General features: G+C 42.8%; 1 protein-coding gene and 1 long non-coding RNA gene across 3 annotated transcripts in view; one reads left to right on the forward strand and one right to left on the reverse strand.

Annotated features, from left to right (window-relative positions):
• Positions 1-4,006: 4,006 nt before the first annotated feature.
• On the reverse strand, positions 4,007-5,652 carry LOC143517063 (uncharacterized). Its single transcript, XR_013131838.1, has 2 exons — positions 5,123-5,652; positions 4,007-4,492 (listed from the first exon to the last, which is right to left on the reverse strand). It is a non-coding gene; the product is annotated as an uncharacterized LOC143517063 (long non-coding RNA).
• The window catches only part of tnrc18 (trinucleotide repeat containing 18), a 53,371-nt gene continuing 42,292 nt past the window's right edge, over positions 5,629-16,707 (forward strand). For both annotated transcript variants that reach the window (XM_077009174.1, XM_077009175.1), the window contains exons 1-2: positions 5,629-5,802; positions 7,360-7,691. In XM_077009174.1, the coding sequence (XP_076865289.1) occupies positions 7,481-7,691 (211 nt within the window). In that variant the 5' untranslated portion in view covers positions 5,629-5,802; positions 7,360-7,480. The remainder of the gene's footprint in view (positions 5,803-7,359; positions 7,692-16,707) is intronic.

Consider the following 16,707-nt stretch of genomic DNA (forward strand, 5'->3'; position numbering starts at 1 on the left):
CGGACCAGGAATTGCAGTCGTATCTCCATAAAGTGCAGAGAAGGCTATAAAACAGATGGCACCTGGCCCATGGGACTGGTGTGAAGGCTTCATGTGACTGAAATAACAGCCACATGGGAGAAAGTCTTTAAATCAAAAATAATTCTGATTTTAAAAGGGTGTCTTGACTTGTGGGTGGTACTCTTGCTGGAAAGAAATGTGTCTCGCATGCCTGAAAGACAACAGTGACAGTGAAGGTGTACATTTCACTGTTTGAGTGCTTTTCATTTTCTGAGAGGTGCACATACGACACATTCAACGTCCTCGCGGCTGACCTCTCACAGGCGAGATGCAGAAGACCCAATCAAACAGGAGCCCCTGCACAGCCCACCACTGCAATGCACTGCAACTTTGTTCTGTACCATGGAAAACATCTCAACATATGAAAGTACATCTCAGTTTTTTATCAATTAAATTACAAATTCAATAGCAGCTTTTATCTTTAGCAGTTGATATTGTTTGCATTGATATCTTTTTTATTATACTAATTTTTCATGAACATTCAAATCTCTTGTTTTTAAGCAAGCTTTTCAACTGTATGGAGCAACACTTCTTGAGTAAAAACTGTACTAAAAAAGTTTTCTAGGGTTCACAGGAATTTTCCTAAGAGGGTAAAAAAAATACTGATTGAAATATGTGTGACAGGCATCTGTGAGTCATTGTGTGTCACTGAATTTAGCATTCACAAGAGAGACAAAAAACCCCTCCACTTGAAGTGAGGATTAAAAGGTAGGACGTTTTACAGCACCAGCCAATGGCAGACAGGTTTATTTTGTCCTTGACAGAGAGCTGAACATACCAGCTAACTAGCTTCACTATTGCTGATAGAACTAATTTTTGGTCATGGTCCAAAGATCTGTGCTTCCTTGCCCACATGCTTGGTAAGTGATGTATGGTGGCTGGTCAGATTCAGGTGCTTTGCTTCGTTTCTCCTGGGCTTGTTCCACTTTTGCATGAGGAGGCCATTCCAGATTTTGTAGTTCGGGTTAGGGTTACAACACCAGCCTGTAGATGGCGCTGTTCCTTGTCGGCTGTGGTGTGTGGTGTCTGTTTTAAAGTTTCCTCCAAAATACGAGCAGCAAAATAATTTAATGTTCAAAAACATTATCAATGAATAATTGACTTGCAGCCCACTGTTAACTCTGATTTTAATGACTTTACTGCTTGAATAAACTATGTTCAAGAATGTGTATAAACAATGTGGTCCCAGTGCACTACATAGACTACCACAGTCTACCACTGATACATACCAATACACCCAGCCTCATTCTTCTGCCTACAACATTTTTTGCACTGCCTGATTGTGATTAAAATAGCAACTCTGACCATCCTAATTTGTCATTATGTATCTTGTTACTGAAGCTTCAAACACTCGGATTAGAACCAGACACATATCCTTATCTTGTATAACAGCCCGGACAGTAATGTTTCTGTTTTTTACTCACATGCCTTTTTATATATATTTTTAAGGGCATTCATAATTATGCACTACGCCAGCAACTTTGCTTTCTGCAAAACCTTCTGGAGATATTGAGGTGTCTTTCAGTATGACCATACAGCTTTATTTACAAAGAATGTAAGCAATAAAATGGCAAGCCATCAGCTTTCAGATCCCAGCTGTTAACTGTTAATTCTAGGCTGCACTCATGCTATAAGTTCAGGGATTTCTGCCCAGTGAACAGTGACAGAATGTGAATTGTTTTGGGAAGCCCAGATGCCAGTAGCTTTTTTTCCACCATGATTATGGGATATTTTCTCTACTAAATGTTTGGAAAGCTTGTTTAAGCCTGCAAAAAACCCCACTGTGTCCTGTACCCAATGAGCCCATACCCCCTCAGGACCATGTCGTGCTATCCTGCCATACAGAACTCTTCATAAATGTTGAACCATTTCCTGTCATTTCATAGTTATCACATTTGTTATTTAAAGGATCTTTGTGGTCATGTTTTCAGTGCCAAAATATGCACAGTCAAGCACACAAGATACAAACACTGTCAACATTTGAACATAACTTCCAGCACTCAAATGAATAATTTGGTCCCTGTATAGCCATAGATACATTAACCACTTCATACCAAAACTCGTACTATACATCCCCAGGGAAAAGGCTTAGGCTATATATGCAAAATGTGCCAAGAAGTGTTGAGAAACAGTATATGTAGTGGAATCGTACCAAAATGTGTTGTATATTACATTTTGTTTTACTATATGAAAATCATAAGCTGACCAAAATAACAAGCAGTTTGTGTGGTGAGTGTTACATCATCTGCTTATCAGGTAGTCTTTAACCACTAAAGCCACACAACGTTCCCCAGCTCGGACGGTATCCGACATCATATCTGGATCAAATAAGGATGGTAAGGTTTAAAGACGGCCATCTGTGGTGAAAGAGATACCACCTCATTTCCAACAAGAAGTCTTCAAGCCACCCACCACCTGCCATTCTGTAGTCTGTGTTCTCAGGGCCCAGGAGTGAAACTTGGTCACCACTCTAGCTTCCCATAATTTCTATAGTGCCCGTGAAAATAAAGATTGTGTAGGAGAAAGCTGCAGCAACCACGGATGGCTATGAATGCTCACTGCTGTAGCTTCACGAATTAAAAATGAAAGAAATATTCTCCAGAGTGGTCTGTGCATAAAATAAAGTATCCCAATGTCTCTGAATCACATTATTAAGTCACACTTTCATGAAGAAATACATTACAGAAACTTTTTTCTACCTACACGTTTATTTTACGTGAAATCATGAAGTGGAAACGGGACTACTGCGTTACAGTTATGGTGCAACACGGAGACTATTTTAATCACGTACTTTGATTATTCAGCAGGGATCCAGGAGCGCGCGACCACTTTCCATATGAAGGGGATGATTAAATTCGAAGAAAGATTACCTTAACCTTCTCTAATATCCTTAGAAGGTGATTCTTAGGCATAATATTTTATGCAGAGTAAACATCCCTTTACGCAGTTTGTTGAATTTGTTGCGCATGTAGACCTAAAAAGACGCCCTGTTTTTAGTTTTCATAAGAGAGCTATACTCTCTCGCATTTCAATGCTGGATAATCGCCAGTTGCATAATTGTAAGATTTCACAGAGCAAGGCCTTTAACCAAAAATTTTAATGGTGCCTACATTTCAGTAGCAGGTTATAAATTCTGTTATACACAATTTACACATCCAGTAGGTAGCTACAAATGCAGGTTACAATTTATTTCGTAGCAGCTTTAAAAAGAGTTCGTTTAATAGTTTCTTTCCCGGTAGCTAACTGAAGGCTTCTTGCAACTTACACATGCAAATGAGGTTGGCCTACGTCGACTTAATTAGAAGAAAACTCGCGCGATTGCTGCAATAGGCTTCATCAAACACACCACCTCACATCAACTGATTGGGAGGTCACGGAGCATCTCTGGCACAGTCAGTGTAGGATGAGGACATTCTGGACATGTCGGGTTCTGTCTACTACTCCCGTTATGTTTACGTGGTAGCAAATGTTTAATTAAGTAAATTGTTTTGTACCATTTATTCATGACAGACAGATAATGAAGTGTGGCTAAGTGGAAAAACCTACAAGTTATTTCATTGTAGTTTTATTCTTAGAATACATCATCACTCGCGTTGCACATAGCCTATATGCAGTCAAGTCCACCTTGTGAGGTAATCTGCGAATACTGCTAAATTGGTTTTAGTTATGTAAAATTCAGTGCAGCCCATCTCATTGAATCCAACAATACTTTAACAGTAGTTTACATAGCTGAATGCAGCTGACTGAACAATATATCGCTGGGGCCTCGACTCCCATAGCAGAAACGTATTGTCCTAATATCGTTAAAAACGCCGTGTTCACATATAACGCAACGTTAATCATTCCAAATATTCTATTATGAATTATGCATGATTTATTAGATACAAATACGCTGTAATTACATATGCCAACCGACATAAACAACTGAAACAAACAACAATAGATCGAACGTGTTGATCATGTTTATTTGCATAAAATGCGTTCAACACCCACCTTAACAACCGTAGTGATTGTCACCGTGAACAATGGTTGAAGGAACAAACACTGTGTATCCAAAAGCAAACGTCCATGCCCTGCTGGACTAGCAGAACAAAGGTGTCGGTCTTACTGAGGGTTATAGAGCAGCAAAAGATGAGTTTGGCGTAAAAAAAAAAACTCTTGCTAACGTGAACCAAACCATTATGAGGCAGTTGCTATTTATTGCCGTTCCATTGATCATTAATAACCTGCCCAGACAGCCGTGAACCTCAAGACTGCATGATAGCCCTTGTTTCAACGAACCATTCCCACGACAAATCAGCTCTTATTGTTCCGGTGATCCTTGGGGGGCGGAATGAAACCGATCCAAAGCCAACGTTTGTTTGTTTTTTTCATTAGATGCCTAAAAGTCATTTAGTGAGAGTTGAAGACGGCTGTCGACAAACGTTCTCCTCTGAAAATGTAAATTCACACAGCTTTATCCAGTGCCGCATCACAATCTTGCTTACTGCCCTGTTCTGCCCGTAAGGGGATGCCTCGTCGGCGCGCGACAGGGGGTAGTTTGAAACCGCACCAATTTCTTTTCTTTTTTTGTAAATCAACATTCCCCTTTACACATGGAAAGTCCTGAAAACAACCTAAAAATCACGTACTTGTTAAATCTGAAGAACAAATGTGGCTGTTGTTACTAACAGAAGACGCACAATAATGTTTTACTAAAACACATTCTTTACATTGTGTAACATTATAAAACAATAAGAATATTTGTCCGACTTTTCTTGCGTTTTAGTTCAAATATACTAAAACGTCTTTATGGTAAAACATGACAGTAGCTATATAATGCAGTTCCCACTGACAGAAGTCTAAAACATCGTAAGTGGGCCTAAAACATCCGATTTATGTATTAACATAGTATACAATACAAACAAATAAGTGACATTTAAACAAACCTTAATTTACAACAAACGTGTCAAACCTAGACTTGCAGAACATAATCAATAAACTGCTATATGATTTATCACAAACACTGTCTGAACTTAAAAACGTAATATTAATTAAATGTGTCTATTAGTCGTTTACTTACCACTGCGTTCTTTTTAATAGGTGCAAATAAAACACCGCATTAATTTTAGCATTCATTATAAAGCGCTTGGAGTTCTTTCTAAACATAACCTTCACACAAATCTGTGAATGATGTACTTCACCACAGGCCAAGGCAAATTCCACTCATACGTCAAATGTTTATAAAAACGCGTCGCCCAGAACACAAGATCGGTCTGCAGTTTTGTAATCTGTGTCCATTGTGGAATAATCAAGTCTGTATCCGTCTATTTTAATCAGTAGAGCTCGAGCGGCCTTGAAACTGCCCTCCACAAATTCTCTGCTTGTTTTGATCACTCAAGTCTTGAAGGAAAGGGGGGCTTGAAACAGTCCGGCCTCCTTGGTCCATAATTGGTTTTATAGAGCTGGCGAAGAGCCAAAATGTTTACATCGCGATGATTGACAGTCCGAGAGACCTATCACGGGCTTCGTTGTAGAATTAGTCAGGTTGGGTTCATGGGGGCGGGGCGTGTTAAACAATGCTTGTTTCATTGCAGAAGAGTTTACGGAGATCTACAGTGGTTTGTGCGCGAGGCCTTCCTCCGTATAAGCGATTGCTCTGCGTGACTACGGATGGTCTGTAAATGGAGTGTGAGAAATATTCCACCCTGCGTCTGGATATTGCGACGAAACGGGATTCTATAAACTGAATCGCCATTGCAAGTAAGATGTCGTTACCGATAGTCCACGTTATGTAGTTTAGTTGCGTTTATGAAGCAAACCAGAGGCACTTACTCAAGAATGTAGTTTTGGTCTCGGCGGTGAAAAGGCGGGGAACAGCCTGGTTTATCATGGTTGCGTGTAAAAGTATTTTGTAAGCGCAAATCCGTTCACAACCTACTTCGCAAAAAATGGCTCTGAATGCTTAATGTTTCCGCGAAAAAAAAGTTTTGTCGCTGAAAATGAAAAAACACGTATCCGATACTAAAAGTTTGAAACGTGGCCGTCGAATGGGCCACTGTTGCGATGGAGCGTGGTTGATAAATACACGCATATATATATTTGTTCCAATTATGTAGCGATAGCTCAGGCCTAGCGATGTGATCCAGGTTGCTATAAACTTTAAATTCGAGTTGCTACAAACTTTAAAATTGTTGTTAAACTGGCAGCAGTTGAGCAGATTATTGAACTGGAACCTGTTATAGCGTAACTTCAAATCCAGTATCAAATATTTAACATATACTGAAGTCAGAACAGAATCAAACAAATAAATAATGATAGCTATAAATGTTTAGAAAACCTAGGATCGTCCACGGCGTTATAGTGCAGTAGGTAATGGTAAACCAGAGGCTTGGTATGCTTTCATTTGATAGCGATGTCTTCCAACAGTCAGGTTTCAAGATCTCGGAACAAATTAAGTGATCTATAACAAGGATAAAATTGCTTGGATTTCATAATAAAACCCTAGTTATTCTCTAGCGGTTTACACAATTGACGGAGACTTTAGCCGTGGGAGTTTCATCTGTCTCCTTTTCTTGTTTGTTTAGTCGAAATTGAAAGTCGACTAATGTATGTCTAATAATGAAGGCAATACACAGACTCCATTTATCCCACATTAAACCTGCGTTTTGGCTTGACAACGAATCTCTTCAACTGTGGACACAAAAATGAACCATGTCCCTGTGCGCTGGGTAAATAATTCAAAAATCAACTACAATTGGATGCCTCGGCGAAACTAGGATATATCCATATTTAATGCCACAAGTCTTTATTTTGCTGCTCATGCTGTGCGCGGTGGACATTTTCACGGTGGACATTATTAGATCTGATACTTCCCGCGTTTTGTAATCCATAACGTTTAAATGTGGAATAGTTTTCTCTGCGTGGTGGTCCTCACCCCTCTGCTGGTTCGGGTCACCCGGGCGAGAGCTGGAGCGGGTTCCCGAGCGCGAGCGCCGGACTGCGGGTGTGGGGAGCGCACGAGGAGCGAGACATGTCCCATTATTCAGGGCAGCGCACCACCATCAGCATCTGTTTAAAATGTACAAAGCTTCGCTTCTCTCGCTTCATCGTTGTTTGCGGTTCATGTGCCGTGTTCTGCACCGACCCAACTTGGGAGGATTACTTTTTTAAATCCCGGTTTAGTTAGATTCAAACTGCGTCATTACGCCCTTGTTTGGAATAGCCTGTTTTTTTTTAATCTACCTTTCAGTTCAATTCAAATTTCATAAATTGTCATTTATATTTATCCAAGACTCGGTTTTCTTTTTTGTTTTGTAGGTCGGCACAATGCCGGATAAGGACACTGATTTGCCTAGAGATCTAGGGACATCATAGCCTGAACAGGCTCCTTCGGAATAGCCGATCTCACAGTTTCTTTTATCAAGTTTACCCGTTGTGGATGATGGATGGCCGAGATTTCGGCCCCCCCAGATCCGTCCACGTCCCTCCACCGCTGCTCTCCGGATTGGCAATGGAGTCGCACCGACTCGGAGCTTCCGCTGCGGCCGGCAGAATGCCACCGTCTCCCGGGCGCTTGGGCGCGGGGCACCCGGCGGCTCTGCACGCTGGAAAATTTCTCCCCTCGGCCATCAACATACAGCCTCAACATAGTAAGTATCGCTTTAATTCAATACGAAGGATGCACGAATAATGCGAAACACGGATCGTCTTGTAACCTTGTATTTCAGGCGAAACTTCTTTTGGAAGTCACGCCAAGCTAATGTTGTTTGGTGCGGTGTTTAGGTGACGACTTTTAGCCAAGTTGCATTAAAAAAGATCGGAGACAGCCTCAGACTGTCATTTAAGTAAACGCTGAGACGTTATGCCGTTTAATGCTCTACTGTTGCAGCCAACGCAGCGCGATTGCATGTTCCGTCTTGCTAATCACCATTTAGTAGCCCGACAGAAAATGAGTAATATCTTCCCGATCTTGATTTATAATCTCTGCTTTGTACGAATCCAGTTATTTTCTGTATTCCAGTCAATGATCGAGCTCTTAATGGGCGTGAACATGTTTGTTTTGTTGTTGTTGAACGCTACATAGTTGTCAGATGTAATGTATAGGGAGAAATGACCCCAGTGTTCTCCATCGCTCGAGCGCAGGCTAAAACATCGGCCCGAGCGCGCGCTCGCAGGATGAAATAGTGATCGAGTAAATCTGAGCTCATGCTTGATCTAACACTGTTAGGCAAAAAATAAGTTTGATTCTGGTAATGCGTACGTAGGCCTACTGTTTCCTTTAAAGTGTCGAAAATCGTCTCTGCTGAAATTGAGCCGAAACTAAAATTGCTTACATCTCGCGCTCTTTCCCTCGAACGATCTGGGAGCGACACTATAATTAGACTCCTGCTTTACCAATGTGCGCTGTCGGATGCTTTACTGATCGCTGAATTGTGGTGCAATGCATGGTCACCGTCGGAAATAAACAAACGTCGTTTCTTCTTTGGAGTGAATGTTGCTGGGCTTGTTATGAATTAGTAGGAAAATAGCGATGCTGGTGTGAGTTAAAGCTCGACATCTAAACACTGCATTTATGGATAAGGGCTTTCGTAGTTGAACAGAATGTCCTTGCAAAAGAAGCATGGGTAGATATTGCGTGTAAATCAATATTATGCCACTGAACAGACTGTGGTTCTGTCACGTTTATGTAACCCTCTTTGGGTTATTGTGACTGAGACAAAGTGGCAGTTTTAATGTGGACAAATTACATGATATGTCATTGTTGCTTTATGACTGTCAATGTATTGCCACGAGATGCATTTAAAAGTAGATAAAAATGTTGTGACTACAGTGCAGATGATCTGCTGGAAGTAAAGATCATCTCAGAATAGATGTGGATATGGGCCAGTTGAGCTGCAGTGTCTGATGGGTGAAGTGGGGTGGAAAATGCACACTGTCATATGCACATCTGGAGTCTAGATGTACAGGGTTAACCTTCATTTGTGGCTTTCCTCAGTGTTGAGCAAAAGCTTTTGTGGTCACTGCCCCAGCCTGTAATTCAACAGTAGGAGGCAGTTTGTTCTATATGGTGTTTTTTTTTCTTTCCTTTTTAGTTATTAGTGTGTGTGTGTGTGTGTGTGTGTGTGTGTGTGTGTGTGTGTGTGTGTGCGCGCGCTACATCCATGTGTAGTTTGATTGTAGAATTGACCTTATTTCTGATTCGGTGGCAGCATTAACATGGTTCAACCTACTGATATTTCATTACATTTGATTTATCTCACAGATTGTTTCTTTAGGCATATTGTCTGTTTACAGTAGAATTTGCCACAATACAACATTGTACAAAAGGCCAGTCACTATGGGCAGACTGTAGTCTATATCTGTGTTTTCTTCAACATTAAAAATCTACTGGTTTTCAATGTGACCCTATACTGCAAACTTCAGCTGATCAATATAAAGTATGCTCAGACTTTCTCTTTCTTCTCCTTATGTCTACATTAATAGCTGCATTACTGTTTTGCAGTGCTCTCTGCCCACATACAGTCTATTTTAGACAATGAAGTTCTGTGGGACTCTTCCCATTAAGAGTCATGGGTGCTTTGGAAGGTATTAATATAAATACAGCATGCTGCATTAGGATATGTTTTTGGAATGTCCAAATATTACCCCAATACCTGGAGGCCTAAACTGGAATTTATTTATTTAATGCCATCATTTTCTTGCATAATCTGGTAACTGTTTTACATCAGTGTGAAGTTTGTCCTAATGAGTTCATATTTTGGTTCACCCTAAACTGACCCCAGGTGGACATTAATCAACTAAAAATAATGTTGGCACCCTGCTATCTTGGAATGCCTGTTCAATATTATCGATTGTTTTTATATTGATAAGATGCTGATAAGAAACAGACATGTCAGTGAATTTTGACTGCTCCTTAAAACTTTAAATGATTAACCTTTAGGAAGGATTGTTTGTTAGTGCTTTGATGTATTTTTCCTGGTTTTGATTTGCATTTGGATTCTTGGTTCTGAATTGGATAAAAGATTATCTGCGTGTGTGTGTGTGTGTGTGTGTGGGGGGGGGGGGTGTGGATGGATGGAGTAACTGCCAGTGTTTGATACGCATGGATGCTGTTTGTTGTGATTTGACGTGCTGGGTGTGTGCTGTTCAACGTTACTCTACCTATCTGGTCTCGCATGCCATCCCAGCAGTGGCTGCATTTCCTCTATGTTCCTGTTTTACAGTGATACTCTGGCAGCAGGTTTTTAGTTGTTCTTTGGCTGTCCAAGAATAGCATTCTCCCTAACATCTCTAGTGCAAAGGGCACCTCTTCAGACAGTTCCTTTTTTTTTTTTTTTACTTGAGTCTTCCCAGTGCATAAGGGAGGACTAGGATTACTCTTCTAGAAATTCTTCTTGTCTGAGGTGATTGTTTTGTATCAAATAATTTGAGTTTAACGGAAGAGGCCTCTATTCACAGTGCCAGTGAGCTGAAAATGCATCATATGTTTGTAGAATCATTCAGTTTCCTGAAAACTAATAATTAATAATAATCACTAATAATTCAACAGCCAAATTTCACTCATGGTGGAAAAAAAACAGATGTGGTCTGTTGTTTTGTAAGTTTTGTTCCAGAATCAACCTCCCTAATTAAATTAAATATATAAGTGCTAGTCTGTTTTATCTTTTGAGCGGTTTTATGGCAAAGGTTGATAAACACGTGGGTTAAGCTGAGGTTATTGGATAACTCGGGGAGAGAGTGTGCAGAAGTGAACGTTGTAAATGTAGTTGTTTTATCTATTGTTCTCATGCAGCAGGAAATGGGAAAATAACCTTTTTGGGTTGAATTGGAACTGCCCTTTTTTTTTTTGGAATTTAAAGAAGTTATAAAATAAGCCTGTCTTTGAACCCTGTGCACTCGGTCAGGCAGTGAAAAGGTTCTGCTGGGCTGGAACCAGGTCATATTCTAGATGAGCGGAGGAACTTGTGTGCAAAGCCCTGTGCCTCCGCACATCAGTGGAGTGAAGCGTTCCTCACATTTCACTCTAGCTTCTCTGAATGTGTAGATGTTCGTATGTGCAGGTTCTAATCAGCACCCATCCATGAAATGCAGTTTTTCTGTATAGTCTATTACACAGGGGTCTTTTCACACATTGCTCTCCATGGGCGAGGTGGCTGAGGCATTAGCCGGCTCTTCCTACCTGTAGGCAACGGAGCAAACGTCGCTTACAGAAATGTGCGGCGGGAGATGAATGTTGTTCGCTGAATTGAAATGGCGTTCTGAAGGAGTTCTGTGAATATGACCCCGTAGCTTCTACTGGCCGTGTAGTAAAACTGCTGAAAACAGACCCGTCTGTAGCGGACCAAGTCTGCTCGCTCCCCAACTCCTCCCTGTTCCCTAGTCTGGCTTCATCCGTTTCACGGGATTTGATGAAGCAGCCTGTCTGTAGCCCACGCAGATAGACGGATCAGTTGATCTATTTGTCTTTGGTATCTCCTCTTGTCAGCTACCTACATATTCTCCTTCTTCCCTCATTGCTTATATGAACTGATGAATACACTGTTCCTAGCACTCGTGTTTTACATGGCGAGCTGCCATACAGTTTCAGTGGTTCAGCTTGAAATGAAATGACTGATGGCCGTAGTTTAATGTGGCCTGATCCACTGCTGCTGAAGTCCATGTTTCATGGCCCAGTGAGGTTCCATGATGTGGTTAAATGTTACACGAGTAAACTATATAGTAATTACTTTGAAGGTCTTGGTTGATCTTTTGCTTTGCACTGGTTTGGTAAAGATTGGCCTTTTTGTTTGTTTTTAGCCATGTAAATAAATGCTCAAAAACCTTCAAGGTTCCTGATGGACACATTTCTTTGCATCATCGACAGTTATGGTGGCTTTGGATATGTGTGGGGTTTTATTTTTAATTGCTTGATTGGTCAGTTTTGAGCAGTTGCTGTGTGTTCCAGTTTATTCTTTTGAATCTACTGGAGCTAGAAGCTCAGAATGCTGATGCACAGGGAAACGTAGTGGGAACAAAAATCAACTAAAATTGTGTAATGGTCAATAACCGTAATTGCTTACAAGTTCAAATTTTGTCAGACCATGTTAACCTACTTGGACTTTATATGGCTTTCTATTCCTTAGAGAATGATTCACCAAATTGACTTGACCTACGTTTGCTGGTTAAAGTTTTTTCCATTTTTCTTTAGATAATGATCTTTCTTTTTAAGGCTGAACGCATTTCTGCAATCTTTTTAAGGTCTTTGACTTTAGTAATGATTGTGTCGTTGGGTCGAGCCATGCTAATGGCGCAAGAAGTTTAATGTTTGTTTTATTTTTTTACATTTCATTCATTGTGCACAGCATGAAATGAGTACATATTTCTGTGCCAAGCACACTAGGTTAAAATGGGGTCCATGAAAGCTTGTCTAACTAAAGGCCAGGGGGCGGGGGAATGTAAATCTTGGCTTGATGTGTGTTTGAAGTGGGGTGCCTTTGGGAGAATGCGATTGATCACCTTTCACATGGTGCATCAGAGATTCCAGCAGTTCCAGCGCTGCTGCCGGTTCAGGGCCTGCTTTGAGTTTGCGGATCCCGGTCGGCTGGCCTGCAGTCGGGGTTCACTGTTGACATCTTGCCCCTCTCTGTTTCCTGTTGTCTCATCAGTCCCCCACTTCTTTCTGTCCAAGTCCCTGTTGGTCTGCTCCACTACCCTCCGGCCCCACACAATATCTGTGACTCCGTTCCATTTTGTATACTAGGAGGGAGGGGGAGGGGTGTTATGGCAGTGACATGTTCACGGTTCTGTAACCTCCGTTGGCGGTGGAGACGAGCTCGCCCAAGGGCACCGGGCAGATTGGCACATTCGCGTGCGGCTCGGATCAAGGCTGAACTCCTGCTTCGTCTGGCTGGACCCGGCTGTCCCTCACGCCCTGCTGAAGCACCCCTGCTTGGGGTGAGCGTGACCGCTCCTGCCCCTCTGCACCCTCCTCATCGCCTTTCCACTTTAGAGCCGCGGTTTGGTTATGCTAGCTTCTGATGACTGTTGGGAGAATTGCTCTGTTGCCTAACTTAAGAAAAGGCACAAGACCAGAATTCCGCCCTGAAGGGCATAGGAGGCGATTGCTTGTAAACGCAGGCTCTGCAGGCCAGGTGTTATCGTTTCCACGCTTCTCTCCACGCTCCAGTTTCAAGGTTAAAGGCACGCTCCCATAAAGCACGCTGCAAAACTCTAAACTGGTGATTTGTCGCTGTTTGTTTAGCGGCACGTCTCACCGGAGCGCTGAATTGATTCGTGACCATCCCCCAGCCCTGGAAGACGGGTTTCTGCTGCCGTTGCCCTGGTGTTAGCCAGAAGTGTTCTGCTGTCGCTGCCCTGGGACGACGTCCTTGTTGTGATCCGCTGTGCCAGGCAGGGGGCTGCAGTAAAATTCAGGGGTACTTGTGTTTGGGGGTGGGCTCTCTACCCTCCCTCCCCCTGTCCGGCATGGTGTGGTGGAGGGGATGCACACACGCGCACACACACACACACACACACAGAGCGAGGGAAGGAGGTGGAGGGAGTGTGAGTGCCTCCTGCAGCCTTGACTTTCCTCTGAATTAAACATAAAGTGTTTAATACCCCGGTACCCAGCCCCGTTGCCTCATCTTTGCATGAGCTGTGTACTCGGCCCTCTTAAGAGAAACCTCCTGTCACACAAGTGCATTCTTATGATGGGAGATGGTGGTTTCCCGCAGGGCATCTGCAAGTCCTTTTATTTGCTCCTCTTAATGTTTGGATAAATGAGTAATTATCATTTGCCAAGAGAGGAAGGAAGCAAGCTTTCCTGCCATATTTGTCTTTTAATTTTCGGCTGCCTGTGTGCGTCTACGTAGGAATGGTTTTCTCCTGCAGGCCTTTTGATCTTTTTCACCTTTTTAAACCTACTCAGTGGGAAGTATGATGGCAATGGCGTGAAATAATGCTCAGTTCCTTAGAAAATTATCCATTGCATGCTGAAAATGGCTGGGATTAAGCACCTTGACTTGATAAATCCCTCATTTAACATCTGCCAGAGATGGCCGCTGAAGCAGCCTTATTAAAATGTAATTTGACGGTAAGTGATTGGAAGGCGGATGAGATCAGGTTTCTGTGTTCCACAGCCCTGTGCCCTAGAAAAGATACACCGTGTTAGTGCTATTTAATTCATCTCCCCATTATGCAGTCAAACACAAACGGGCCTGCTTATTCTGCCAGCCTAAGGCACGTTAGCATGTTGGTTCCTCCTTCCTTTAGTGGTGGAAGTTCTCAGTAGTTTAGTAGGAAGTCACATTGTTTGGTCTTTCATAACTGTTGTTTCACTCTGCATATTGCACAATGACACTGTCAAAGGTAGGTTCAATTGGAGAAGCTGATACAGGGGGAGGGGTCATTTTCTTTAGTAGTGGAGTGATATTACTGGTGCTGATAGCTAATCTACTTTTGGTTGAGTGGAGTCACAGGATGATCACACATGCACAGATGCACACAAATGTGGTTCTGAGGTGTTGGACAAAGGGTGTGTGTGTGTGTGTGTGTGTGTGTGTGTGTGTGTGGGCAGGGCCTCACACAGGAGCAGTGACCTGGCTGGTGCCACTAGGATTAAAGCGTGCCTCTGAAACGCTAACGAAGGCTGTGAAGTGTAAACCAAGCCAGCAGCTCTTCTCTCTCCTATCATGTGTTCAACGATCACCACAAAGTGTTGAAGAGCGTCCAACTCTTCCTCTTCCACTTCGTGCGGCAGATCCTGGTGAACAAGCCTCTCTTAGCAAGCTAATTCTGCCGCGTAAGCCGTTGTTTACATGGATGTGTAATTTGCACGCTTTGTTGTACACTTGGCTTAACCTCCCCTTAAAGGGTTATTGTGCTGCCTGTGGCAAGTCTGTGTCAGTTGTCCATTTTGGCTAAACCCTTCAGATTGTTACTCTGCTCTCCGGTTTCCGGCGTCTCGGGGAATCCTAACCACAAGGTTGACATTTTCTTCTCCTGGTCTCTCTCACTAGCCCATTTACTATGACACTTAAAACACTGTCAGACTTCACAAGCCTGCGTTAGCGATCTCCACATTCTCCTTGCTCCTCAAGTGCCCTAAATACATCACTAGCTTTCTTTACATGGCTCTGTGAATGTCTCACAGGTGCATAGATACAAACTGAAGAATCAGCACAAAGCTTGTCTACCTAAGAAGCAACGGTACCAGATATTTTGCAGATGTCGAACACATTTGGCAAAATCAGTTTGCTTGAACTATGAGCAATTTTCCGAAGCTTAAACACAAATAGGTTGTGAGAGACCATTATAGGGGGCGGAGTCTTTACCAGGATGCTAGCATCTCTTCAATGCAGAAAGTGTGGTTGCAATTTGACAGTTGCTGTTAAAAGAGCTTTAAAAAGCAGCTATTTTATACTTTGAGAGAGAGAGAGAGAGAGAGAGAGAAGGAGAGAGAATTCCTTTCTAGTGCTGTTTGGAAAGCCATTAAGCTGATATCGGGGAGTTTAGCAGGACATCACTGACACGGCACCGTTTTTATACGAGCAGCTCGTGTGTGTATAAATGCTTTGCTGTTATGAAGTTTCATCAGGAGATGAACTGTTCTATAGGTTATATTTATACTGGCTTCCCGCAAGCAAAACCATGTTCTCACATTTTGTTTATGGTGCACATTTGTCATTTCTAAACAGTTTTTAGATAAATGAGGCTTTGGTTGGTTAGATCTACACGACCAAACATAATTGCTTTGCGTCTGACCAGCTAAATTGTTGTTGTGGGGGAAAAACATTTGTATTTTGTATTGAGTTCTCAGCTCAGTCATGTTAAGGTTAGAGCCTTCTCTTTATTGGGCTTTATTTCTTTCATTTAGTTATTATCGAATTGTTCTTGTGAGCACACTATCTTTTGAGCTTTCGAAGATGTTTATATAAACAAACGGGGGAGGGGGGTCATCTCTGAGTTGGACTCCTGCATCTGTCATCGTGTGATCGCTCCTGCACAGCTGAAGGTGTGTCGGGTGAACACACAGCTGCTTCCTGCTCTTTAACGCAGGGTCCTGTGTGAGTGCGGCCTCGTTTCCAGAACCGCTGATCTACCTGCCCGTCTCGCGCGGGGAATGAAAAGGTGGTGAGCTGCTACTTTTCGACAAGGATATTAATGTCAGAAAGGCATCACACTGTCTGCACCTGCGTTTTTAAAAATGGGGTTCCAGAGCGGCGTGGCGGCGGCCGTGTTTCTACACCAAAGCCCGAATGCCACACGGAGTTCGCCACGATCGTAGCCTTGTTGGACTGAATAGGCCGTGGGGCCTTTTTTGGCTCTGAGCTTGGACACGCCCTCATCACTCAGACGGGCTCACGCAGCCCGTACGACCCGCTGCTCACTGCCGCAATTATAGTGTCACTCCCCTGTTGTCAGCAGAGCTGAAACAAGTTTCTGTTTGAGCCCTGCGGTACTGGAGAGGTGTAGGAATTTTGGCCGTCGGTGTGACATCCAGGCCGACGTGTTGGAGCGGGTAGGCGCCGCATGTTTTCGTTTCCTCGCAGGTGCTCCGCCGAGACGGGGAAAGATCCGGAATGTTGTGTTTTTCCAGTGGGTGGTGAAGGCATCAGAAGCGGCGACGCGGAGATCTGCTCCCTGCAGGGTAATGGCTTCAAAAATAGCCGAGCGGCCTTGAAG

This window comes from Brachyhypopomus gauderio, chromosome 6 (genome assembly GCF_052324685.1).
Source record: "Brachyhypopomus gauderio isolate BG-103 chromosome 6, BGAUD_0.2, whole genome shotgun sequence".
NCBI classification, from domain to species: domain Eukaryota; kingdom Metazoa; phylum Chordata; class Actinopteri; order Gymnotiformes; family Hypopomidae; genus Brachyhypopomus; species Brachyhypopomus gauderio.